This window comes from Microcaecilia unicolor, chromosome 6, assembly GCF_901765095.1.
Source record: "Microcaecilia unicolor chromosome 6, aMicUni1.1, whole genome shotgun sequence".
Taxonomy (NCBI): Eukaryota; Metazoa; Chordata; class Amphibia; order Gymnophiona; family Siphonopidae; genus Microcaecilia; species Microcaecilia unicolor.
In genome coordinates, this window is record NC_044036.1 from 64965355 (window position 1) to 64992787 (window position 27433).

The following is a 27433-nucleotide window of genomic DNA, read 5'->3' on the forward strand; positions in this document are numbered from 1 at the left end:
ATATTCTGATAACAGGAGTTCCAAGCAAGGGGCAAGCAACATTTGTCAGTTTTGGCCACACATGGGACCTCTGTTGCTAGTAGGTAGTAAGAGACAAGCAGAATTCCTTGTCTGAGCTCGATAGGTATGTATTCACTTCAATCACAGAAAAAATTCTGCCTCCGAGTCTTCTCATTTTGGACATTTTGTTGGTGGTTTGGCAATTGACTTCACCTCGACTACAGCTTGATCTGCTGTCAGTGTTCACAGTCTGTTTATAGCACTGCTCCATCCTTCTTTTTAACAATTTTGTAAGTGATATTGCTAAGGATCAACTTCAGTTTTTGATGGCTGGAGTCCATGAGAGAATACGAGATTGATAATGCAGCTACTATGAAAGCAGCATTTCAAGGTGAGGTGAGGTGGTTGGTCTGTTTCATTTTCACCAAAAGCACATTTCTAAAATGTAAACATTGCTTTGTTTTGTTTTTAGCAAAATTCTTCCACCAGATGCAAAGTTCATGGGTCCTTTTAACTCTGGACAAGCTTAGAAGGGAAACTATATGCATAATTTTTTTTTTTTTTTTAAATTGGGTCCATGGGTTCTAAATTCCAGAGGACTTTGTACCTAAGCAAACAGTTTTAAAATGGCCCCATTCCTGGGCTGATGGTGGCTTCCAGACTTTCAGTTATTCTTTTATTATAAATACCCCAGTGATTGACTTAGGTATATTATTATTATTATTATTATTAACATTTGTATAGTGCTACTAGACGCACGCAGCGCTGAACACCTTCACATCTTCTTCTCTCCCTTTGGCTTTTAGGTGGTTGAATTCTGTGACGACAGAACCCATAATCCTGATGCTCCAAACCTGCACAACAGAATGTGTAAAGCACAGAGTACATGGGATGTCATCAAGATGTCCCCTGATTTGAAAAATCCTCCTCTAACAGGCACTAATTCTCCTTCTGAACCTGTGTTCTCACTGCTGCAGACCAGAGACAGGGTAATCTGTTTAGTTCTTGATGTTTCAAGAAGCATGGCTTTGGTAAGTTATCTTTGGCTTTTATTTTCATGAGTTTGTATTCATTTGCACAATATACAGATTTCAATCTAAAATACTTGTATTATACATTTCGGTTTATAAAGATAGAGGAACAGGAATAAAAATGAATGAGGACACTTACAATACTATGAGAGGCTCAGCAGAATTCTCACACTGGCCATATTTTCCTTTAGGATTCCCTCAGTTTAGTACAACATATCTCATTACTGGCCAATTGGAAGGCTGAGAATACCTGACCTTCCCCTTTTAATAAAGATAACAGTTATTTTAGATGAGCTACACCTCTTTTTAGAAATGACTGAACTGTAGGAGTAGTTGGAACAGACTCTATAATTTGTAGCCTACATTGGGCCTAAGTATGAATATGTTATGCATGAGTGATTTTAAAGGTGAGTGTGCAATGCGGATTGGGGCAGAGCAATCTGTGCGTACAGTGGGGATGAGGGGGGGGGGGGCAGAGCAAGGTAAGTGTGCAATGGGGATTGGAGGTGGCAGAGAAAGTTGAGTGAGATTTGGGGATTGGGAAGTGGCAGAGAAAGATGAGATTGAGCCATGGGAGTGGGAGCAGCAAGCTGAAAGTGTGCTATGAAGGAGGGTAGGAGGAGAGATACGATGATAGCTGGGGAAGAGAGGAGAAAGAATGAGAGGTGGGGGTATTACATGCAGGACAAGACTTTGAGGGCAGACTGAATTAGGGTCTTGTTGGGAGTTAGAAGGAGAGGGAACTGGGGAGGCTGGAGTCTGAAAAAGGAAAACGCAGGAAGGGATTTCAGGACTTATGATTGGGTAATTCTGCGCAAAACACTACAAATATACAATGCAGAATTTGGTAGAATTTTCAAAATGTTTGCATAGAATTTAAAAATTTTTTGTGCAGAATTCCCCCAGGAACCTCACTGATCAATATCATTCTCAACCCATTACAATCTTGCCTTGATTCCCTTGCAAGATGGCTGGAAGAGCAAAGATTAGTTCTTAACCCTGATAAAACAGTTGCCTGTTGGATAACAGGCCTCTTACCTCAGCCATAGTTAATTTCAGTCCCTTTCGACCTTCCGATCACAACTGTTTCCTCTTTTCATTATTTTGGGGGTTACTCTAGATTCTAAACTATGCTTTTGGACTCAGATCTCTGAGGTAGTCAAATCAGGTTTCTTAACCCTGCGCAGACTATTGGGCTCATTTTCGAAAGAGACGTACGTCCATCTCTTGACATAAATTGGAAGATGGACGTCCAAATCGGTATAATCAAAACCTGATTTAGGACGTCTGCAACTGCACTCCATCGCAAGGACAGACAAAGTTTAAGGGAGCGTGTTGGAGGCATCGCGAAGGCGGGACATGGGCGTGCCTAACACTTGGACATCTTTGACCCATAATGGAAAAAAACAAGGACGTCCCTTGGACGTTTTCACCTGGACCTGTTTTTCATACGACTAAAGCACAAAAAGGTGCCAGAAATGACCAGATGACCACCAGAGAGAATCAGGGATGACCTCCTGTTACTCCCCCAGTGTTCACTAACCCCCTCCCACCCTCTAAAAACATCTTTCAAAATATGTCGTGCCAGCCTCTATGCCAGCCTCAGCTGTCAAACTCAGGTCCATGACAGCACATGCAGGTCCCAGGAGCAGTTTTAGTGGTTACTGCAGTGCACTTCACAGGCAGACCCAGGCCCATACCCCCCCTACCTGTTACATTTGTGGAGGGAACAGCGAGCTCTCCAAAACCCACCACAAACCCACTGTACCCATATATAGGTGCCCCCCTTCACCCGTAAGGGCTATGGTAGTGGTGTACAGTTGTGGGTAGTGGGCTTTGGGGGGGCTCAGCACACAAGGTAAGGGAGCTATGTTCCTGGGAGCAATTTATGAAGTCCACTGCAGTGCTCCATAGGGTGCCCGGTTGCTGTCCTGGCATGTTAGGGGGACCAGTGCACTACAAATGCTGGCTCCTCCCATGACCAAATGGTTTGCATTTGGCCATTTTTGACATGGACGTCTTTGGTTTCGAAAATCCCCGAAAGTCAGAAACGTCCATGGCTAGGGACGACCATAAGTACTGTAACCAGGTACCTCTCTTGTGCAGCCAAGGATAGAACAATCTCCTCCAGCCACAGGCTCCCGGTACAATGAAGAAATAGATGTCCACCAGTAATTTCAATCTTAAGGACTTTTATTCCATGCAGGTTTCTAGTACACAGTTCCAACAGCAGCATAGCACATACCAGGATTCAATACAGGCTTACAGGCTCCAGTCTGGGCTCTTTATCCAGTGCACAATAAACAGTAATTCAATTCCCAAGACAAACAGTTCTTTCAGTTCATCATCACAGTTCAGTCACCAAGCAGCAGTTTCTACCTTCTATCCTCTTTACCTTCAGGAGAGTTCAATATTTTAGGGACTCCTTCTACCCAAGGGTTTTCCCCTGCATCAGCTTCACAGTGAATTCAATACTTTTGGGACTTCCTCTTACCCAAGGAATTTCAGCCCGCTTCAGTACTTTAGGGACCTCCCTGCCCAAGGATTTTCAGCCTGTAACTGCCAGTGCTTTAGGGACCTCCTTGCCCAAGGGTTTTCAGCCTGCAACTCCTTCTCTCCTTCTGCTTCTCTCTCCTGAACTGAACTCCACTGCTGGGACTCCTTCCCACCTGCCTAATCAATCCCTGGCTTCAGCTACCACCACCAATCATTCGCCTTCCATTAGCTTCCTCACACCCAAACCAGCTGAGTTAAGCATTAGACTAATGAGACCAATGATGAGCTCCTGCACACAGGGTTTCCAAACTCTCTTTCCGCCTAGTGGCAGCCACTCTACACCCCCGCCAGCTTACACCCATGTCTTCCCTGATTGCAGCTAGGAGTCCAGTCCGGGTTCTTCATCCCCCCTCTGGCTCCTTGCCTGCAATGCCTTCTGGGACTTGTATTTCAGACTGAAACTGCCTTAACCCAACTATCCTGGAGGTGACTTTATCACAGTACGTAAGTAATGCCATACTGGGAAAAGACCAAAGGCCCATCGAGCCCAGCATCCTGTCCCTGACAGCGGCCAATCCAGGTCAAGAGCACCTGGCAAGCTTCCCAAACGTACAAACATTCTATACATTTTATTCCTGAAATTGTGGATTTTTCCCAGGTCCATTTAGTAGCGGTCTATGGACTTGTCCTTTAGGAAACCGTCCAAACCCTTTTTAAACTCTGCCAAGCTAACTGCCTTCACCACGTTCTCCGGCAACGAATTCCAGAGTTTAATTACGCGTTGGGTGAAGAAACATTTTCTCCGATTTGTTTTAAATGTACTACATTGTAGTTTCATCGCATGCCCCCTAGTCCTACTATTTTGGAAAGTGTGAACAGACGCTTCATATTCACCTGTTCCACTCCACTCATTATTTTATTTACCTCTATCATGTCTCCCCTCAGCCGTCTCTTCTCCAAGCTGAAAAGCCCTAGCCTCCTTAGTCTTTCTTCATAGGGAAGTCGTCTCATCCCTGCTATCATTTTCATTGCCCTTCGCTGCACCTTTTCCAATTCCACTATATCTTTCTTGAGATGCGGTGACCAGAATTGGACACAATACTCAAGGTGCGGTCGCACCATGGAGCGATACAATGGCATTATAACATCCTCACACCTGTTTTCTATACCTTTCCTAATAATACCCAACATTCTATTCGCTTTCCTAGCCTCAGCAGCACACTGAGCGGAAGGTTTCAGTGTATTATCAACGACAACACCCAGATCCCTTTCTTGGTCCGTAACTCCTAACGTGGAACCTTGCATGACGTAGCTATAATTCGGGTTCTTTTTTCCCACATGCATCACCTTGCACTTGCTCACATTAAACATCATCTGCCATTTAGCTGCCCAGTCTCCCAGTCTCGTAAGGTCCTTCTGTAATTTTTCACAATCCTTTTGCGAGTTAACGACTTTAAATAACTTTGTGTCATCAGCAAATTTAATTACCTTGCTTGTTACTCCCATCTCTAAATCATTTATAAATATATTAAAAAGCAGCGGTCCTAGCACTGACCCATGAGGAACCCCACTAACTACCCTTCTCCATTGTGAATACTGCCCATTTAACCCCACTCTCTGTTTCCTGTCCTTCAACCAGTTTTTAATCCACAATAGGACATTACCTCCTATCCCATGACTTCCAAATTTAAGGATTTGGACGTCTCTGATGGCATTTTTGAAATGAAAAATGGACATCCATCTTGTTTCGAAAATACGGGTTTCCCCACCCTTGGATTTTGCCATTTTGCAAGGACGTCCAAATCACAACTTGGGCGTCCCTTTCGAAAATGCCCCTCCACGTCACTTATACAGCCTCAATGATTTTCAGGCTTTCCATGCTCTTATACAAGCCTTTTTGATATCCCATCTGATTATTGTAATGCTATTTATGCTGGTATTTCCTCTCAACAATCAAAATGTTTACAGACTCTTCAAAACATAGCAGCAAAACTCCTCTGTCATGAGTTGAAATTTGATCATGTGACACCCTTATTTATTTACATACATTGGCTTCCAATTCTCTGCCTAACCTATAAGGCATATCACATAGAATCACCTTCTTATCTCACATCTCTGACCATATCCTACACTCCCACTAGGGCCTTAAGGTCGCTAGACTTTCACTGCCTGGTGGTGCCAGGTCCCAAGCTTGCTTGTTATGAATCAACAAAACATTCAACATTCTATTACTTAGCCCCTAAACTTTGGAACAACCTGCCTTCACATATCCATATGGAGCAATCCTTTTTGAAATTTAAGACTGCCTTAAAAACCCATTTCTTCAATTTGGCCTTTGGTGTTGCTTCAGTGTACCCAACTAGTTAGCCCATTGCCTGTACACATGCTCAGTTAGATGTCTGCTCTTTTTGTGTGCATAATTTTAACTTCGTCTAAAACTTTTTGGCATTCCTAACTCCATGTTTTTAAATTTGTAAACCACCTTGTCCTGCTCATCATATTAGGCAGTATATAAAATCTAGGCACTTACAATGCTTTAACAGCAAAAATTAAAAAGGGGAAATTTATAAATTTATAAAATATAGGCGCCAATTCTGCCAGTAAGTTACAGAATAATAGTACTTACGTGCATTATTGGTGCCATTAATTGGCATTGTCTGGCTGCAATGTTCTGAACAGGTGGGTGTTATCCCCTCCTGCCAGCAGATGGAGGTAGAGAAAAACTGATCTCCTTCCAATGAACTCACCAATATAAGCTGCTGGTGCTCAGTGGAAAATTCCAGTATTTTGCTTGACCTCTAGCAGATGATAGGTTATTCAGGCTAGTTCTCATGGTCCCTGGCCTAACTCTTTGCTCTGCAGACCAAGACCACACAGCGAAGTCAAGTCTAACAGCTGCTCCCACTTTCCTGGTGCCAGACTGGATCTGGTTGAGATTGGACCTTGGCTCGCTGCCCCCGGTGATGCTTCTTAGCATCCACTGGGCAAGGCATTGGCTTGACCCTGTGAGGCCAGGCCAGAGGTTCCCCATCCCTCTCCTCTCATTGCTCATACTCCCCAGTCTCCTCCTGCAGCTCCCTATTTGGCTTGCCTGGTTTAGCTTTATTCCCCTAACAAGGAATAAAGCTACTTGAGTAAAGAAAAAAAAATGCGTTTGCAGCCTTAAAATGGGGGGGGGGGGGGGGGGGGGGGAGGGGGAACGACCTCACAGCACACTCCAGTGAGCAAGGGAGATGCCAGATCCCAGGTCTGTGGTCTACTCGAGCAGTCACACAGGCCTGCATGCACCACGTGGCAGGCAGCTCAGAACAGCTGCAGGCTCTGTCTGCATCTCAAGCAAAAAACCGTTTCCAACTTTGTAAATAGTCATGGGGGGGGGGGGGGGGGGGAGCACCGGAGCTGCTGTGCAGGTTCCCTGCATGGAGGCATTGGGTTCCACAGTCCCAATGTCTTTGGAGAAACCACAACCATTTTGTCTCCTGCTCTTTTCGCTCCTGCTGCAGTCTCTGTGCAGCAGGGAGCTCACAGCCCCCATTGCGGCTTACAGTTGTGGGGCCTTAGCAATTTTTGGCTCCAGATCTTAACCCAGATGGTTAAGCAAACCCTGCAGGCAGAGGCTGGCCCCTCAGTCACTGGGGGGTCCCCAACCAGAGCCCCGTTCCGGGGGCCAAGCACCTCAGAGAGGACTGAGGGGTTTTTGAAGCTCTGGGTGACTCAGGAGGAGCTGGACACTCTTTTGGACCCCCCAATCCTCTCTTCCCTCAGAGAGGAGGAAGAGGCTCGGTCCAATGTGATCCATCTTTCACTGGGAGAAGCTGTCTCAATTCATTGATGAGGTTAAAGAAGACCTTGGGTTTCTCAAGGCCCTTACTGCAGACCCCTCTGAATGGGACCCTCTGTTGGAGGGATTGGCAGGGTCCCTGAAGCATTTCCTGCTCCATAAGGCTCTCTCTCGCATGATGCTAGCAGAGTGGGAGTCACCAGATGGGGCCCTCAGGGGGCCCAGAACCCTAGAACATCTCTATACTTTTGCCCCTGAAGAGGTGGAAAGGTACTGGACATTCCCCAAGTGGATGCGAGGGTCATGACGGTCACCAAGAAGGTCACTGTCCCTATGCAGGGGAGCTCTGACCTCCGAGAGCTACATGATCAGTGGATGGAGCAGTAGCTTTGGCTGGCATTTGCCTTTGGGGCTTGTGGAGTCCAGGTCTCCATCTGTGGGGACTATGTGGCCTGGGCAATGCTGTGTTGGTTGTAGCAGTTGCCAGAATTCCCAGACGTTTTCCACCTGAAGTTGGGAGCAGCCTTCCTGGCAGATGTACTGTACAACCTGGTACATCTTTCCTCCTGGCCGGAGGCCATTGACTGTGGTTGCACCATTGAGCCACTGATGTGGCCTCTAAGAAGCTCCTCATTCAACTTCCTTTTGGGGGCATTTGCTGTTTGGGGAGGACCTGAAGAAACTGGTGAAAGACATGGGGGAGGCTTGGCATCTCCATCATTCAGAGCTGAAGCAGAAGGGTTCCCACCCAGCAGCCCTTAAGGTTGTACCAGGGGAGCAGGTTGCTTTCAACCACTTGGCACTCGATGGCCGATGCTTTAAGTGCAAGTCGGCAGGGTTCCTCTTGTGGCCCAAAAAAAGATCCAAAGATGCCGGCCCCTCTGGGAGAACTGGAGCTGCCTGGACTTCACAATGAGGTTATACCAGGTCCCTTGGTGGTCCCAGTAGGGGGCAGATTGTCTCTCTTCCTCAATGAGTGGGCCTGCATCACCTCAAATCAGTGGGTTCTGGAGGTGATCGAAAAGGTTACACCCTGGAGCTCGTTTGCTTCATCCCTGATGCCTTTCTGGTGTCTCCCTGTGGTTTAGAGCTACAGGGCAGGGCAGTTGCCCTTACTCTACAGCATCTTCTTGAAGTGGTGGCAGTGGAACCTGTCCGAGATGCAGAATGGGTCATAGGGCATTATTCTATCTATTTCGTGGTCCCAAATAAGGATGACTCATTTCATCTCATCTTGGATCTAAAAAGAGTTAATGCTTTCCTTCTTGTCCAGCACTTTTGCTTGGAGACCCTGTGGTCTGTGATTGCCTTGGTTTGTCTGGGCGAGCTCCTGACCTCTTTGGACCTCACAGAGGCCTAGCTGCACATCTTCATTGTGACAGAACAAACAGCAGACCAACTACATGGATAATAATGGCAAAGACTTTAATTCAACCAAATATAAACTTATGCCCAACATGGCCACGTTTTGCAAAAGCCTGCATCAGAGACAAAACTAGAAAGGTAAAACCAAAAGCACACTTCTCTCTAGATTAACAATTAGGATGGACTAGCCTTGTAACAAGTCCTAAGCAATATTGTTACAAGGCTAGTTCATCCTGATTGGTTTTACCTCTCTAATTTATATTTGGTTGAATGAAAGTCCTTGCCATTATTATCCACATTGTTGGTCTACTGCTTGCTCTGCTGTATTTGCATTGCAGATCTTCTGCCTCTCTTGTGTTTTCCACCTCTATTGTGGACCATCAGAAGCGGTTCTTCCGCTTTTGAGCGCTTGGGTTTCACTTTTGATTTTGGGCCCCTCCCTTTGGGTTGGCCATGGTGCCACACAATTTTTCCAAAGTGAAGGTATTGGTAGTGGTCTATCTGCAATGTCAGGGTGTTCATGTTCATTCCTACTTGAATGAACGGTTGATTCAGGACTCATAGGTGGAGTCCAGACTGGCCATTTCTCAGGTTATTACTCTTCTGGGGGGCCTGGGCTGGATGGTGAATTGGATCAAGAATCATTTACTTCTCTCCCAGGCCTTAGAATATCTTGGAGTCTATTTTGACACTGCTCAAGGGACGTTTTTTATCCCGAAGGACTTGGAGGCTAAATTGCAGGTTCTGTGAGCTGGTGACTTCCAGGGTTTGGGATTACCTTCAGCTCATGGGACTTTCTCAAACGCTTCCAGTTAGATCCAGGGGCGTGGTCACTGCACAAGTGACCACATGTGGTCAGTTCCGCATACTGACTGCAATTTGAAGTCCATGTCCATACTCCACCAATAACCTGCCCAGTTCTCATCCCCAACACTGATTAACACACTTTAATTATATTTTAAAATCTCTCTTCCTAAAAATGTTCAAGGTAATATACAAATGGTCAATAAAATCATAATTATATATAAAAATCAAAAGAAGACAAATGACAAACACGATACATATTTAAAGACAAAAGTTAACCTACAGTAAAATAAACTAGCATCTACATTATGCAATTAAACAAGTAGTTACCAAAAGCAGATTTAAAACTAGATCCTCAAAATATTTCTATCTAGTATTTTCTGTCTGTTCAATTGCTTGTAATAACCTAACACCATACTGTCACATTTGAAATAATTTCTTTACAATATGTTTTGCCAAAGGCTCCAGACAACGATGAAGCATTTTTTTCCACTTCCAGAGTAATCGCATTGGTCGTGTGCGTCAGGCAGCAGAGCTGTTTCTGCTGCAGATTATTGAGGCAGACTCCCATGTTGGTATTGTCACCTTTAACTGTTCAGCTTCAATCAGGTCATCTTTAACACGAATAGACAGTGATGCTACTCGGAAACACCTGGTCACACTTCTTCCTACAACAGCTAGTGGAGGAACAAACATCTGTGCAGGATTAAGGTCTGGATTTGAGGTAAAATATGATGTAATATAGAGTTTTTGCACTGATCTAGTTTTAATAATGGACATTTATTATCTGTCTCATCATATAATTTTTTTTCTAAACTACTATATATGATTATAAGAGGAAATTCTATAAGTCACTCCCATCTGTAGGTGGCAATATACATGTGTAAATGACCTCACAGAATACTAACTGAATAAAAGTATGGACCTTGGCATTAAGGCATGAACTTTGCTAGTGGTGGGTGGTGTTTTGGTGGGGCGTGACTTAGTGCACAAATACAAACATAGATTATAAAATATTATAAATCATGTGCAAATGTTCATAAGCTGATGTAAATGTCAGCTTGCAAAGAAAGCATGTGTAAGACGACTTAATGCCAGTATTTTATGAAGTAAAGTATGTGCCTACTTCTTTTTTTTTTAATGAAATAGTGCCTACATAAGCGTCTCTGTAAGCACCTACCCATGGTGCCCTGCTATAAAATTACCCTCCACGGGATAGTTTTATAAAAGGTTGCCTGGGTTTGGAGGTGGAAAAATTGCCTATTTTTAGCCTATTTATAAACACACATAGAAGTGTATTTTCAAAGGACTTACAAAGTTACATAATAACCTAGTAGTCTAAGTGATTTGAGCCCCATAGGCACTTATGCCTTTATAAAATACTAACACAAATTCTACAGAAATTGTACCTATATTGAAACTGCAGACAATTATCCCTGAGCTTTCTACTTTGCTGCACCTGCTCTCTGGAATTCCATGCCTTTAACACCTCGTACTGAATCCTCTCTAAAACAGTTTAAAATTGACCTCAAGACCTGGCTTTTCCATCTTGCTTTCACACCAGACTGAAGCCCAGATGCACTAAACGTTTTTCATCATTAAATGAGCCCTCAAGGAAGAATTTCCTATCCTTTCCATGCACTAAAGCCTATTTTCCGACGACAGTAGCAGCTAACGAAAACTGAATGCAGATGAGCAATTCTTCTACAAATCCCATTGAAATGACATGCACTAACCTTTTCCGATTCGTTTAATGCAGGAGGCCACCGTGAAATCTAACGAGAGTCTGTACCTCTCGTTAGGGCTGTCTGTCTGCTAGCAGTTTACAAAATCCAATAAAAAAAATAACTGGGGGGGGGGGCGAAAACGCGTCAGGGGCGTCCTTTATTGACGCCCCAGGTCGCCGCTGCTCCCCTCTCCCTCAGCACAAAAAAAGAAAAAAAAAAGGATCGGGAGGGGGCAAAGGCACTCGTCATGAGCGTCCTGTATGGACGCCTTGCCCCCCCCCCCCCCCCCCCCCCCCCCCCCCCCCCCCCCCCCCCCCGCACGAAAAATCTCCAATTTTAGCAGCCCCAGGCCAGCCCTCCTCCCTTCCTGTATTCTCCCACACTAGCTCCGCCTCCTGCCATGCTCCGGTCCCGTGCCCTGCCCCCGCCGCCCCCCCTTTGGTCGTGGCTGCCGCTCCCCCCCTCCAATGACCCCCCCCCCCTTTGCCTTACCGGCCCGTGCAGCGCCTGTCACCTCTGCTGCACGGGCAAGAACAGCTGATCGGCGAGTCAGAAGGCCTCAGATATCCCTTCTTTCTTCCTGGGCCCGCCCTCCTCTGACATAGGTAAACTTTGGTCGTGGCTGCCGCTCCCCCCCTCCAACGCCCCCCCCCCTTTGCCTTACCGGCCCGTGCAGCGCCTGTCACCTCTGCTGCATGGGCAAGAACAGCTGATCAGCGAGTCAGAAGGCCTCCTCAGACTTCCCTTCTTTCTTCCTGGGCCCGCCCTCCTCTGACATAGGTAAACTACGTAGTTTACCTACGTCAGAGGAGGGCGGGCCCAGGAAGAAAGAAGGGACGTCTGAAAAGGCCTTCTGACTCGCCGATCAGCTGTTCTTGCCCGTGCAGCAGAGGTGACAGGCGCTGCATGGGCCGGTAAGGCAAAGGGGGGGGTCGTTGGAGGGGGGGAGCGGCAGCCACGACAAAAGGGGGGGCGGCGGGGGCGGGGCATGGGACCGGAGCATGGCAGGAGGCGGAGCTAGTGTGGGAGAATACAGGAAGGGAGGAGGGCTGGCCCGGGGCTGCTAAAATTGGAGATTTTTCGTGCGGGGGGAGGGGGGGAAGCGGGGAGCAGCGGGGGGGGGGGGGGGGCAAGGTGTCCATACAGGACGCTCATGACGAGTGCCTTTGCCCCATCCCGAAACACACGTGTTTGTGGGGGTTTTTTTTTTTGTTTTGACAGCTGGGCCTTTTTGGCATGCGCAGAGCAGCCAGCATAACGCTTGGGCTGCTCTGCGCATGCTTTAGGCGCTGATTAACGACGGGTTTAACGATTCTGTGATACATCCTACTTTGCAATACCGATCCGAACATTTCTGGAGTGTTTTTGTAGTGCATTCCTCATTTTTTAAAAATCGTTAAGCACTTTTACGATTCTTATTTTTTAACGTTTGGTTGATGCATCTGGGCATGAGAGTCTACTGTCTTGATTCACAGGGAATTTTGCCTTTTTTTAAAAATACTGCTTTATTATGTTCTGTAATTTCTTCCTTGTATGATTGCTTCTTACCTTTCCTATCCGTTATTGTAGTTCATTTCAATCAGTGTGTTTCTGTTGTAATTTTTAGATTTTACACCACCTGGGTCTTCCAGTCCGCAAAAGCGATATAGAAAGTAAAAGAAATGAAATGATGTAAATCCCCACGCCTAAATCAAGCACAGATCCCCAAGTTCTATAACAAAGCACACAAATTAAAGGAACACCCATGAAATGCCAATGACCCTCCCATAGCCACATCCCCTTTTTTGACCCATGCATAAAATTTATGCACGGATCCTACGCCTAAATTTAGGTGAATAAATATTAATTAAATCCAATTAGCACCAATAATTGCTTGTTAAGGTCTCAATTATCAGCACTAATTGACTCATTCAATTAAATTGCACACACAATTTGGGCATGCCCCAAACTTGTACATATTTATTTATTTATTTATTTATTTATTTATAACATTTGTACCCCGCTCTTTCCCGCTCGTTAGCAGGTTCAGTGAGGCTTACAAGGTATGGTACAAAGTATCACAGAGATAAAACAAAGTATGGTACAACGTATCACAAAGGTAACCCAGTTATAGAGAGTAGGACAATAGGATGAGACGTGGGGGAGAGGATTGGAGTATGGGTGGTGCTAGTGATGTGGATTAGGTTCGAGATTTAAGTTGGGCTGTTTGGGTAGGCTTGTTTAAAGAGGTAAGTTTTCAACAGCTTTCGGAAGGGTAGATGTTCATTGCTTGTTCGGATGTGTCGAGGTATTGTGTTCCAGAGTTTGCTGCCTATAACGGAGAAGTTGGATGCGTAGTAGGTTTTGTATTTGAGGCCTTTGCAATTAGGAAGATGAAGATTGAGATATGTTCGAGAAGATTTGGACCCGTTCCTGGCTGGTAGGTCGATCAAGTCGGCCATGTAGCTTGGAGATTCGCCATGGAGGATCTTGTGGATCATTGTGTGGGCTATGAAGTTTATGCGCTCTTTGATAGGGAGCCAGTGAAGTTTTTCACATAGTGGTGTTGTACTTTCAAATCGTGATTTGCCAAAAATGAGTCTGGCTGCTGTGTTTTGGGCGGTTTGGAGTTTTTTCATGATTTGGGCTTTGCAACTGATGAAGATGCTGTTGCAGTAGTCGGCATGGGTGAGTACTGTGGATTGTACTAGATTGCGGAAAGTTTTCTGTGGGAGGAATGGTTTTACTCTTTTCAGTACCCACATCATGTTGAACATCTTCTTCGTCGTGGCTTTTGCATGGGTTTCCAAAGTTTAAAGCGCCATTTATAGAATTCAGGGGATAATGGCATATGTGTTATGCACCCCCCCCTATACTTCAGTATAGAATGTGTTCCTGAATACCTGCAGTTACGCTCAGTATCCAGAGTCACACCCCTGAAGCCAGCGGAATGTACAAGTCACTAACCTCGCCTCTCACTCTCACTGCTTTCACCTTCTTCCCCAACTGTCAGCTCCTTCTGCCCAACTCTCAAATGACCAGCAAGCCATTGCCAAGGCAACCAGGTCTCAGCTTGCTCAGCTGTTGTCCCATAATGATGTCACTATAGAACCCTTATTTTTTCCCTCTGGAGGAGCTCAGGTAAGATTACTTTAACCCCTTAGGGTTACATATGCATGTAAAAAATCCTTTATTAAAAAACACCTATGAAGAAAAGCCAAGTTGGCACCTATTTTATAAAGAAACATAGATGCATATGTGTCTTTAAAATGTACTAGGGCAAAAGTGGCATAAATTGTACCAGAGCTGACATTTTACATCAGCTCTGGAGCAGGCATAAATGTTCAAATATATATATATATATACATGCACATTTGTTAAACATGAGGCAATTCTATAATGTGCCACCTAAATTAAGGTCGAAGTAATAGAAAAAACAGAAAAAAACCTCAGCACAAAGGGGCATGCTTAGCACCAATTTTATAGCAGCGTTAAAGTGCACCTAACCCATTATAGAATGATAAAATAAAACTGTTGTGGCATACCAAAACTTAGGCGTAAGTTGACACGCCTAGGTTCACATGGCAGTGCACATCTGATAATATTCCCATGACATACCAATGCTTCTCCCATGAATACGCACCCCCTTACAGTTATGTGCTAAGGGGCCTTTTTACTAAGCGGAGCTAAAAAATGGTCTTAGCATGCTCTAGCACAGGTCTTTCCTGTGTGCTAAGCTCATTGTAACGTGGCTGGCAAAAGGGCATTTTTCCATTTTTTTAATATATGGCCGTGTGCTAATGTTAGCATTCATACATGCCATTAAAAAAATTTAGTGCAAGAGCACTGTGGACAAGTGGCCTAGTCAGGACCGTGCAAACCGGTAAGCGGGGTAAGCACTGCAGGAGGGCGCCTGCCTTCAAGGGCGCCGTGCCGGCTGCAGTGCTGCCAGTCGAGTGCTGATTTTAAAATGTTTTTAAAAACCTTACTACCGCCATACCACATTGGCGCGTCGGCGCCTATGTGCATGCGCTGCTGCCTTCCTGCGCGCAGCGCTTGGCTCTGACTTTGGCACCGCCCACTCCGCCCAGCTTTTCCACGCCGTCGAGTAGTTATTTGGACCGCAGGAGGACCGCGTGTTGCTGTGTGTTGCCGTGGAGTGCTGAGAGGAGGAGAGCCACTTATTCCACAGCTTATACCTTGAGTAGGTAAGATGGAATCTTGTTGCTTTTTACTCTGCCAGGTACCAAAATTCTCTTGGCTCAATTTCAAATGTTCAAGTGTACAGCGCTGAAGAAAAAACACAAAATTCAGTTTGAATAGGAACTAGAGGACTGTCTATTGATGGTTTTGACTTCTCTAACACATAATTTGCTCCTTTGGCTATTGCTAGCTCAGTACTGGCTTTGTTACATTTTTTTGGTTTATTAATTCTGGCCTGGCAGTGCTTTTGCTTTCTGCTTGGGCTTCCAGTCCAACTGAAACATGTCTCAGCCCTTTTCACTTCTGGTAATGGTGTAACACTGTGGTACCAGGTGCTGCTTTTTTAACATACCCAGAATTCTCATATTTTTAGTTGCTATCCTTTCCCCATTCCATCTAGTAGTAGTAGATTTTGATCTGGACTGACAACTGTTGGAAACAGGATACTGGGCTCGGTGGACTTTTGTTCTATCCCAGTATGGAATTTCTTATGCTCTTAAACAGGGAGAACAGGGAAAAGAGAGAAAGGAGATGCCACATGGGGGGGGGGGGGGGGGCAACTGATAGTCTGCAGGGAGGCACCACAGCCCTTAGGCACAGTCCTGGGCCTAGTGGTTAGGGTGGTGGACTCTGGTCCTGAGGAATTGAGTTCAATTCCCACTTCAGGCACAGGCAGCTCCTTGTGACTCTGGGCAAGTCACTTAACCCTCCATTGCCTCAGGTACAAATAAGTACCTGTATATAATATGTAAGCCGCATTGAGCTTGCCATGAGTGGGAAAGCACAGGGTACAAATGTAACAAAAAATAAAAATCACCTCCTATTTAGGAAGCAGTAAGGGCTCCTGCATTAGCCTAACATTTTTGATGAGCCTTGACCTTTCTCTTCAAAGTTCTTTTCAATATGGCTGCCGGGACATCCTGCGGTAGTCTTGCGAGGCTGCTGTGGGAGGTCCCTGCAGCCATTTTGTGATTGGAACCACCATAAACAGAAGTAACTGGAGATTGCTCCTGCTTATGTTGGTTCCAGTCTCAATATGGATGCTGAGACCTCCCGTAGAAGTCGCGCAAGGATGCTGTGGGAGGTCCCAGCATCCATACTGATATTGCTCCTGCTAATGTCGGTTCCAATCTCTAGTCACTCCTGCTTATGCTGGTTTCAATTACAAAATGGCTGCCAGGACCTCCCATAGGAGCCTTGCATGACTACCAATGGAGGTCCTGGCAGCCATATTGAGATTGCTCCTAGTTATATCAGTTCCAGTCTTCAGTTGCTCATGCTTATGCTAGTTCCAATCTCAATATGGCTACCATAAGACTGCTGCTAGAGGTCCTGGAATCCATTTTGAAGGACAAATGGCACCATGCAGGAATGAGTGGGCTTTGTTCCTTCATCCGAAGAGGGCACTAGACCATCAAGGTTTCTTAAGGTAGGCCCAGGCAGGGCCGCTGAGAGGGGGGGGCAGGGGGGGACAAAATTCCCCAGGCCCAGGCCTCTGGGCCCAACACCGGGGTCAGGCCACCAGACTAAGCCGGGCCCGGGGCAAAGATGCTCCCCCTGCCAACGCCCTTGCCCTACCCGCCGCCGCCCTCCCCAGTCTCACCTGCCTGCACTCGGCTCTGTCCGCCACCGGGCCCCCTGCATTAAAATCAGCAGCGCCTCAGCTCCATTTGGAAAGACAGATTGCCTCTCTTCGGGCCCCCCCCTGTGTTCTGCCCTCGCAGAAACCGGAAGTTACATCAGACGAGGGTGGGACACAGTGAGGGAAGGTCCGAAGGTAGGTGATCTGCCTTTCCAAACGGAGCTGAGGCGCTGCCGATTTTAATGCAGGGGGCCCGGTGGAGGATGGAGCTGAGGGCAGGCAGGTGAGACTGGGGACAGCGGTGAGGGCATCGGCAGGGGGGGCAGCCGTGCCCCGGGCCCAGCTTAGTCTCTCGGTGGCCCTGGGCCTGGGTAGGGCCTAAAGGTGGTTGGGCAGCTTGAGGGGGGCAGAGAATGCTTGCAGATGAAGGGGGCAGTGGAAAATGATGGGGAAGGAGGTTCAGTTTCCTTTGACAATCTGAGCCCAAATTTTGGGTCGGTTTCGATGCCAAATCCGAAACCGAAACTCAGTCTCTAGCTTTTACCGCACCATGATTTACCAAGGGAGCCCCCAACCTGTGGTATCCCAGTGGTAAAAGAATAACAGTACTTGTGAGCTACCTCACAATCAGCGTTATTCCATCAGCCTAGCAACATCAGGCAGCCATCAGCAACTGCAACTCCATGCAGGTTAGCCCTCTCCCCATGCCTTTGTTTAGGGTTGTAATTTAAAGAAGGCAGGAATGAACTTTTTCTTTTAAGGCAGTTAAGCTAAAAAATAACGTAAGAACATTTCACTTATTGCAATTTAAATAAGGTATTTCATAAACATTTTGACTGTTAATGAAGTTAAAACAGAATTTATCAAATTTCTCTTCTCTCTCAAATTTTAAGTAACCACAGCCAAGCATTGCTCACTTTTCCACAGAAGCTGCATCTGCTCGCAGGATGCTTCAGGATTTTACTAGAAGTTCACAAAAGTGCACACTCCCATGACACATACAAAGGTATCACAGATTCATTACTTAGGGCCTGATATCCCTACTAAATATGCATGAGACAGATTTGTCTTCTACCTTCATTGTATACAAATTTCTCTCATTCATATTCATTAGGAAGTCCTGAAAGCCTGATCTGACTGCAGCCCTCATAGACCGGGAATGAAGACCCCAAGGCCTTAGGCCAATTATTCATATATTACGTTTCTCTTTCTCCAGGTAAATAAAGTGGTATATGGAAATACATATGGTACTGAAATTGTCTTATTAACGGGTGGAGAAGACGATGTTGGTATAAGCAGCTGCTTTACTGAAGTGCAAAATAGTGGAGCAATAATTCATACCATTGGCCTGGGACCAAATGCAGATAAAGGGCTTGAACAATTATCAACTATGACAGGTAAAATGAACTACTCTTGTGCTTTCCAGTATAAAGGTCAAAGGAATTTTGTGTTACCTAAACAAATATATTTCATACCAATGTTGTATATTCCCAGAAAAAAATGTATATCATATTTTAAAATTTGATTTGCTTTTTAAAACAAATTAACATAGGAAGCATCCAAATACTTTTCAAAACACAAGGGATGAAAGAAAATGAGTGGAAATATAAAGGATTATTCAATCTACAAAAGAAAATCTAGAAACTGCATGTAACAAAAAAGGTAAACAGATATACATTGGTAGAGTAATGGCCTTTCACTAACTCAGGCTGTGAAACAATACCTCAGTCTTCAACACTGTACCACTAAATTAACACCTGAGACTCTGGAAGTCAGTTTCTTACAGTAAAAGAAAAAGTGTAGCTGAGAAGGTTCAAAATATACATGGTTCGATATTTTGCTGATATTTTGCCCCCCTAAACTATGTAATGACACTATTGGGCTCATTTTCAAAAGAAAAGGACGTCCATCTTTCGACATAAATCAAAAGATGGACGTCCTTCTTCCAGGGATGTCCAAATCGGTATAATCGAAACCCGATTTAGGACGTCCCCAACTGCACTCCATCGCAAGGACAGGCAAAGTTCAAGGGTGTGTGTCGGAGGCGTGGCGAAGGCGGGACTTGGGCGTGCCTAATACTTGGACGTCCTTGACCCATAATCGAAAAAAACAAGGACGTCCCTGACGAACACTTGGACGTTTTCACCTGGATGTGTTTTTATTACAACTAAGGCACAAAAAGGTGGCCGAAATGACCAGATGACCACCGGAGAGAATCAGGGATGACCTCCTATTACTCCCCCATGGTCACTAACCCCCTCCCACCTTCAAAAAACATCTTTCAAAATATATCGCGCCAGCTACTATGCCAGCTTCAGATGTCATACTCAGGTCCATGACAACACATGCAGGTCCCTGGAGCAGTTTTAACGGGTACTGCAGTGCCCACTTCAGACAGGCGGATCCAGGCCCATACCCCCTACCTGTTACGTTTGTGGAGGAAACAGAGAGTCCTCCAAAACCTACCAGAAACCCACTGTACCCACATCTAGGTGTCCCCTTTCACCCATACGGCTATGGCAGTGGTGTACAATTGTGGGTAGTGGGTTTTGGGGGGCTCAGCACACAAGGTAAGGGAGCTATGTTCTTGGGAGCAATTTATGAAGTCCACTGCAGTGCCCCTTAGGGTGCCCGGTTGATGTCTTGGCATGTCAGGGGGACCAGTGCACTACAAATGCTGACTCCTCCCACGACCAAATGGCTTGCATTTGGCCATTTTTGACATGGACATCTTTGGTTTTGAAAATCGCTGAAAGTCAGAAATGTCCATGTCTAGGGGACGACCAAATCTAGGGACTTCCAAATTTAAGGATTTGGACGTCTCTGATGGTATTTTCAAAATGAAAGATGGATATTCATCTTGTTTCGAAAATACGGGTTTCCCCGTCCCTGGATTTCGCCATTTTGCAAGGACGTCCAAATCGCAACTTGGACATCCCTTTTGAAAATGCCCCTCTATGGGGCTCATTTTCGAAAAAGAAAAACATCTAAAAAGTGGCATAAAGCAGCATTTGGACGTTTTCTCACAAAAACATCCAAATTGGTATTTTCAAAACCTGTTTTTCAGATGTGTTTCAAAAGCTGTTAGTCTAAAGTGCATCCAAGTGTCAAGGGGGCATATCGAGCATATTAAGGGTGGGATTTAGGCAGTGGCGTACCAAGGGGGGGCGGTGGGGGCGGTCCGCCCCGGGTGCACACCGCTGGGGGGGGTGCTACGGCGCGCGCCTGCTCAGCGTTGGCTGAGTTCGCGCGTTCGCTGCAGCCTGCAGCTCCCTCTCTGCCCCGGAACAGGTTACTTCCTGTTCCGGGTCAGAGGGAGCTGCAGGCTGCAGCGAACGCGCCAACTCAGCCAACGCTGAGCAGGCGCGTGCTGCGGCACCCCCCACAGCGGCGTGCACCCGGGGGGGGGTTTCTTTCGCCGGGGGGGTGCTTTGGCGGGGGGGCATCCGCGCTGCATCGGGGGGGGGTGCTGCACCTGGGGGGCGGGGCGCCGCCCCGGGTGTCCGTCCCCCTAGGAACGCCACTGGATTTAGGCGTTCCTAACACTTGGATGTTTTTCAGCCATAATGGAACAAAACAAAGCCATCCAGGACTAAAACTAAAATGTTTTGAGCTAGACCTGTTTTTTTAATGAATAAGGCACAAAAAAGTGCCCTAAATGATCAGATGACCACTGGAGGGAATCAGAGATTACCTCCCCTTACCACCCCAATGATCACTGACCCCCTCCCACCACCAAAAAATGTGATTAAAAAGATTACTTACCAGCCTCTATGCCAGTCTCAGATGTCATACTGAGGTCCATTAGTGCAGCAAGCAGGTCCCTAGAGTAGTCTAGTGGTGGGTGCAGTGTACTACAGATAGGTGAACCCAGGCCCATACTTCCTGTTACCTGTTATACTTGTGGTGGAAACTGTGAGCTCTCCATAACTCACCAGAAACCCACTGTACCCACATATAGGTGCCCTCTTTTCCCATAAGGGCTATTGTAGCGGTATACAGTTGGGAGTATTGGGTTTTGGGTGTGTTCTGGGGGGCTCAGCAGACAAGATAAGAGAGCAATGGTGAGATGTGTACCTGGGAGCATTTATCTGAAGTTCAGTGCAGTGCCCCCTAGGGTGCCGCATTGCTCTCCTGGGATTTCTGGGGAAACAGTCTAATAAACATGCTGGCCCCTCCTACATCCCAATGGCTTGATTCTCTGCATTTTTCATTTGTATGGGGGGGGTTTGAAAATGCTCCCCCCCAAAAAAAAAAAAAAAAAAACATACAAAGCACAAAACCTTGTTCAAAATGGTATTTTTGAAAAAAAAAAATCTTTTTTTTTCTTCAAAAATGACCTTCTTTTCTATTCGGATTTTGGACGTTTTGTGTAAAACGTCCAAAATCAGACTTAGACTTCATATCAAAAATGCACCTCCACATAACACAAAATAACAAAAGAATGGATTTTCACAACTTATACTAACAATAATCACATTATGGGAGAAAAGACCTCATATGGCCAGCACAATACCTGTGATGCCAATGTGCAAGTGAGTCTTTACACACATAAACCCTATAATCATAGGTCAAAACCTCCCATTTCTAATGACAGTGTCCTTCATCCAGATGAATATATGTCTTTAAACTTTGCAATCTGCAAACAACTTCTTCTGCAATGTATAATACTGTTCACAATTTCAAATGCAAAATATCAGTGAATCTTCAATTGCTGAAACACAATAACTATCAAAGAGCCTTCAAATGTGTCAGCAAAGGGATCTCCGTTTCATGAAACAGCTTAATCAAGGGATAAGTCAGAAATGCTGCCACAAACTACATACTGTCCATCAGTGTCCAAGGCTCGGTAAACTCTGCATTCAATTTTGTTTGGGGAGAAACCAAGGTTACGGGGCCTTTTACAAAGCTGCACTAGCGCTTTTAGCTCATGGTAAAAATCAGTTGGCGGTAAATGCTGAGACACCCATCTCAGCATTTACCACTAGCTGACTTTTACTGCGAGCTAAAAACACTAGCACAACTTTGAAAAAGACCCTCTATGTGCTGTGTACCTCTCTGATTCTTTCACCCCAGACCTCTGATGAAATGCAGCCTCTAATTCTCCAGTTTCCCCAGCTTCAATCTTTCTCACATTTAGAAGAAATAAGTTTTTCTAATTGTCAGAAGGATTTCTACTGGGATTTTCAATATTTCCTGCACGTAGAGGTTCTTTTACAAAGGTGCGGCAGCATTTTTAGTGTGTGCTAAAAATTAGCGTGCTAACCATGTAGATTTCCATAATTCCTATGGGCATCTACACTGTTAGCGCACGCTAAAAATGCTAGCGCGCCTTTGGAATAGAGGCCCATTGTTCTTAAAGTGATTCAAAGCCATAAGAAAAAAAGTTTTGGAAAGTTTAATACCCAAAAATTTAAGCCTCACTATATTCTCCAGATTTTCAATTTTCCAATGAATAATTTTATTTTTTCTTATATTAAGCTCATTTGAACCATGGTGAACTGGCTAGTTCATGGCTTTAATTTCCTAGTTGTTCTGCCTGTGAAAACTGTTTAGACTCCTAGCTTATACATGAAAATGTACATCTATAGAAATAAGTTTTCACAAGCACTGCTGGAACTGACCAGATGATGTCCAGAGTAACATTTGAAGGCCTCTCCACAAGGGATCTAGCTGACAAGCTTACCGTCACTGCAGTTAGTTTAAGGGCAAGAGTTTGCCTGATGCATTCTTTACTCCAAGTGCTTTGAACCTGAAAAGTGTTTGTAATAAAAAAAATATCCCTATGGCACTAGCAGCTCTAGGGGTTTTAAAGGAAATGTTTATGGGGAGTTTCTCTTTCAAAATCAACTTGCAAGTACAAAGTATCATGGGCCTATAAACTACTCATAGCCACTGAATGCTACCCTTTCCAGGGTCAAATTGAAAATATTTTTGTATTCTTATATTTATTTTTTTATTTTATACTTATCAATTATTTGACTTTACATCATACTCATACTCATGCAATCCAAGAAAAGTCTGGCTACCGTGTGGCCCAGGCAGTAATTTCATTTTTTACGTGCGTCCACTAAGCAGGTCGGAAAATTTCCAGTGCACAGCACTAACCAGGCGGTCATCGGCATTGTATGTGCATAGACCATTACTGCCCAGTTAACCCATGAGACCTTACTGCTAGGTCAGTGGGTGGTGGTAAGGTCTCAGGGCCAAATGGACTCACTCCAATTTTTATTTTGCTGCACGTCCATTTTGGTCAAAAAAAGGCCTTTTTTGCAGGTGCACTGAAAAATGGACCTGCACGCATCCAATACACGCATCTACACCGGCACAGGCCATTTTTCAGCGCACCTTAGTCAAGGGACCCTTGTGTTGCTATAGTCACATTGGGAAAAAATGTTTTCTAGCCACAAAAAGGTACATTTTTGTTCTTAAAGAGCAATTTCAAAATAGACTTTCCTCTAATTCATTATTAAATATAACTTACAATGTAGCATGGGACAATATTACATTTTAAGAACATAAGAATAGCCATACTGGGTCAGACCAATGATCTATCTAGCCCAGTATCCTGCTTCCAATAGTGGCCAATCCGGCTCACAAGTATCTGGCAGAAACCCAAATTGTGGCAACACTCCATGTTGTCCTTCATGTTCAAGTGTACAGTGCTGCGCACGTCTAGCAGCGTCATAGAAATTATAAGTAGTAGTAGTACTTGTTGCCAAGAGGACTACACCATGAGGCACTCCCATTATAGATGCTCTAAGGAACCTCTCAGCCCACATTGCCTCTGTGTCTGCTCTCTCACTGTGTACCGGAGTCCAGTAGGATCTGTGTAGTATCTGATATTGAAGCTGATTATATCATGTGGTACGTGCATATTGGTATGCATACCTGTAAGCCAAAATCCAGCTATCATCTCCCAAAGGGGCTCCCAATCATTCTTCCCACTTCTGCTCTGAACTAGCCCTCCATAGCAGGGTCAGCTGTGTTAGTTTGTTTTTGGCGAGGGCCAGATTTGAACAACACTACCTCAATCATGGCAGGTTCCCTATGTAAATTATCCTTCGCATCCGGTCCCAGAAGTAAATCCCGTCCCTGAAAATACTGATAAAAAGGAATTTTACAGCCTAAGATGTCCTGCAATTGCCCATGTGCCAACAATGTGCCCTGGATAAATAAATCTTTATAAAGGGAAAAGCCCACCTCTCTCAACTGAGTGGTCAGGGCCTTCTGTTCCACTCACTACTCTAATGAGCTGGTTCATCAGTCTTTGAGTTACCCTGTGTCTGCTCTCCTGGTACCCTTCCCTTTAATTTTCCTCCTCCCCAGATCTGACACAAGCAGATTCTATTGCTTCTCCCTCCTTGTGCTGTGTTCCACTTTGGTCACAGCCTTTCAGGCACATGCCTGTAGCCATGTTCCATAGTTCATAGGTGCTTTTGTAAGCCTCTGTCCGATGTTGATGACTTCAGGACAAGTGCCACTCTATGGCATAGGGACTGTTGATCACATCTCCAATGCAACAGGTCTCCTCCGTAGCTCTAATAATGATCTAGATAGGATTTTAGATAGTGCTGGGGAGGAGCCAGCTGTCTTGGTACATGTGGGTACCAATGACATAGGAAAATGTGGGAGAGAGGTTCTGGAAGCCAAATTTAGGCTCTTAGAAAGCTCAAATCCAGAAATGCTACCCGTTCCACGCGCAGGGCCCAAGAGACAGGCAGAGCTCCGGAGTCTCAATGCGTGGATGAGACGATGGTGCAGGGAGGAGGGTTTTAGATTTGTTAGGAACTGGGCAACATTCTGGGGAAGGGGGAGCCTATTCTGAAAGAAAAATGTATCTACATATAGGCTTCAAGTTTAGCTCTTGTGACATTCACTCATTTCTGGTAAAGGTGTGGGGGATGCGGGGTGGAAAGAGAAAGGGGATAGGATTTGATATACCACCTTCCTGAGGTTACAATCAGTGGTTTACATATGATATATAGGTACTTATTTTATACCTGGGGCAATGGAGGGTTAAGTGACTTGCCCAGAGTCACAATGCAGTGGTAAATATTCATAATTAAATTACCTTTCAAAAGATGTCATATATTCATTTATTACTATATAAATTGCTACCTACCAAGCTTCCAAGGGATAAAGCTGGTACAAAAGGCAAATGAATGTAATGAAGTCTTGATTTGTATGGATGTACATTCATTTGAAACAACATGGGAAATGTAATTACATGGCCCCTCTAACCCAAAACAGTGAAAAAGCAGTGACATTTCATTTTTTCCTGTATTTTCAATAATGTACACTATTGTGCAGTAGGCTGCATTATCACTCACATACTGCTGGAATCCATATAGCACACCTAGAGATCTATGTCAAAATCCAGGTATTCTATAACTACATGTGTAACTTAATTGGCTTAACAAGCAAATCAGCATTTCTAAGAGCACTTAAGCAATAATGAGTGCTAATTGGCAATAATTAGAATTTATACGCCAAACTTACTAAACGTATTCTGTAATGAACCACACCTAAATTCCAATGTATGCAGTTCAAAAGGGGCATGGCTATGGGTGGGGAAATGGGCATTTCGTGGGCATTCCAACATTTACACATGTAGTTATAGAATATGACCCAGTATGTGTAAATCTACATGCAGGCATTTACACCATGTTTTCATTGGTTTAAATGGATATGCATAGTTTTAGGGGCTGGGATATCAACTAAGCGTATTCTATATACTGCACGTAAATCTAGGCAGTGCTTATAGAATATGCTTAAGCAGAAATGTTTACCGCATGGATTTTTTAGGCACCACGTATAGAATCTCGCCCATAGTTGCACACCGTTGCTTAATAATGCCTGCTACTGAACAGTATATTCAATTGTGCAGAAAATTGCACTATTGAACAATAGGGTGCACTATTAATGACATTAACCTTGAAGCAAAAAGAAAAACTAAAAGCCCAAATAAACTGAAAAATTCTATAAACAACATAGAAATTAAACAAAATTTAATTTTGGGCCTGTTGATTTGCTATTATTGCTTACAAATTTCAAACTTGTACTATTTCAAGTTTGTCTTCTTTACAGCAGGCAGAATATGAAATCATTAACCTAAAAGAACTATTCAGAGTTGTAAACTTGTCACATGTCCGGAGGCTTATGATTTCTTGTCACATTTCAGGAGGTTTACAGTTTGCTGCCACAGATAGCTTGGACTCCAATGGGTTAATTGATGCTTTTACTGGAATTTCATCAGGAAGTGGAAATGTTTTTGAACAGTCTATACAGGTCAGTCACAGTGAATCCTGTCTACATACTGAGGAACTGATTTCCTAATGTATGGTAAATTTATTTATTTATTGGGATTTATTTAATCGCCTTTATGAAGTGATTCACTTAAGGCAGCGTACAGCAGGTACAGTTCATAATACTATTACTAAAGTGTTATTCTGATATAATATATAAATTTAATGAAGAAAGTGGAAAAAAATGTTGATGACACAACAAGCAATTAAAATAAACTCACTAAGAGCCATCATTATTCTAAATTTCTATATTATTCTTGAAACAGTCGTAGGCACCATTTCACTACTGTGTGCTAACAGTAATGTGGGCAAAAACAGCAATTTTCAAACTGTTCACTTCTGTGCAAAGTCCATTGGCACTTTTTAACAAAGAACATTGCACAAAATGTCAAGGGGAAAGTATGTGCATACCTTTCCTATGATGGATGCAGACATGCCAAATCACATGCATTAGGCTTGTGTTACATGCATTTGGCCCCCTTCTCCAGTTTATATGCTTATGTGACCTTCTCTCATGCATTGATTCTCTGCTTCCCACCTTTGCAGTCTGGCATCTCTCTCTCTCTCTCTCTCTCTCTCTCTCTCTCTCTCTCTCTCTCTCCGGGGAGGGGGAGATGAAGATATTGAATTGGGGAGGGGAGGCAAGGGATACCATGACCCACAAGTGGGGGGGGGGGGGGGGCAGAGCAGAGAGGAATATTTGCTGAATTCCCAGAGAGGAGGGCAGGAGAAAGGAAAGAAAAAGCGAGAGATGTTAGATCCCAGGGAGGGGAGTAGGAGGGAGGGAACAAAGAAGGAGATGCTGGATGTGGGGAGAGATAGGGATACAGAGAAGTGCTGCCAGACACATTGGGGGAGGGGCTATAGACACAGAGGGAGAATGCTGGATTTATGGGGGGGATATTTAAACACAAAAAAACCTGGGATCTGGGAAACATGCTTTCAATACCTCTTTAAATGAGTTCCCCCTAAAACAACAATGAGGCAAATATGGGTAGAAGTGACCCTAGTAATTAAGTGTTTTTATAGATTTATTTTAAAATATTTAAAATTGTTGAAGTGCCCTCTGTGTGTAACTTGAGTCATCTTGTGGAATAACTGTTAAACCACAAAGATTTCTAGCTTGAGACCCTTAAAGTTTGAAGGTCTAACAAGCT

The 27433-nt window shown here is 44.6% G+C and overlaps 1 protein-coding gene across 1 annotated transcript in view; it reads left to right on the top strand.

Moving 5' to 3' along the window:
• LOC115472442 (calcium-activated chloride channel regulator 1-like) overlaps nt 1-27433 on the top strand; it is a 105050-nt gene that overhangs the window by 40838 nt on the left and 36779 nt on the right. The window contains exons 7-10 of the mRNA XM_030206731.1: nt 807-1031; nt 9977-10201; nt 18185-18365; nt 26153-26259. Of these exons, the coding sequence (XP_030062591.1) occupies nt 807-1031; nt 9977-10201; nt 18185-18365; nt 26153-26259 (738 nt within the window). The remainder of the gene's footprint in view (nt 1-806; nt 1032-9976; nt 10202-18184; nt 18366-26152; nt 26260-27433) is intronic.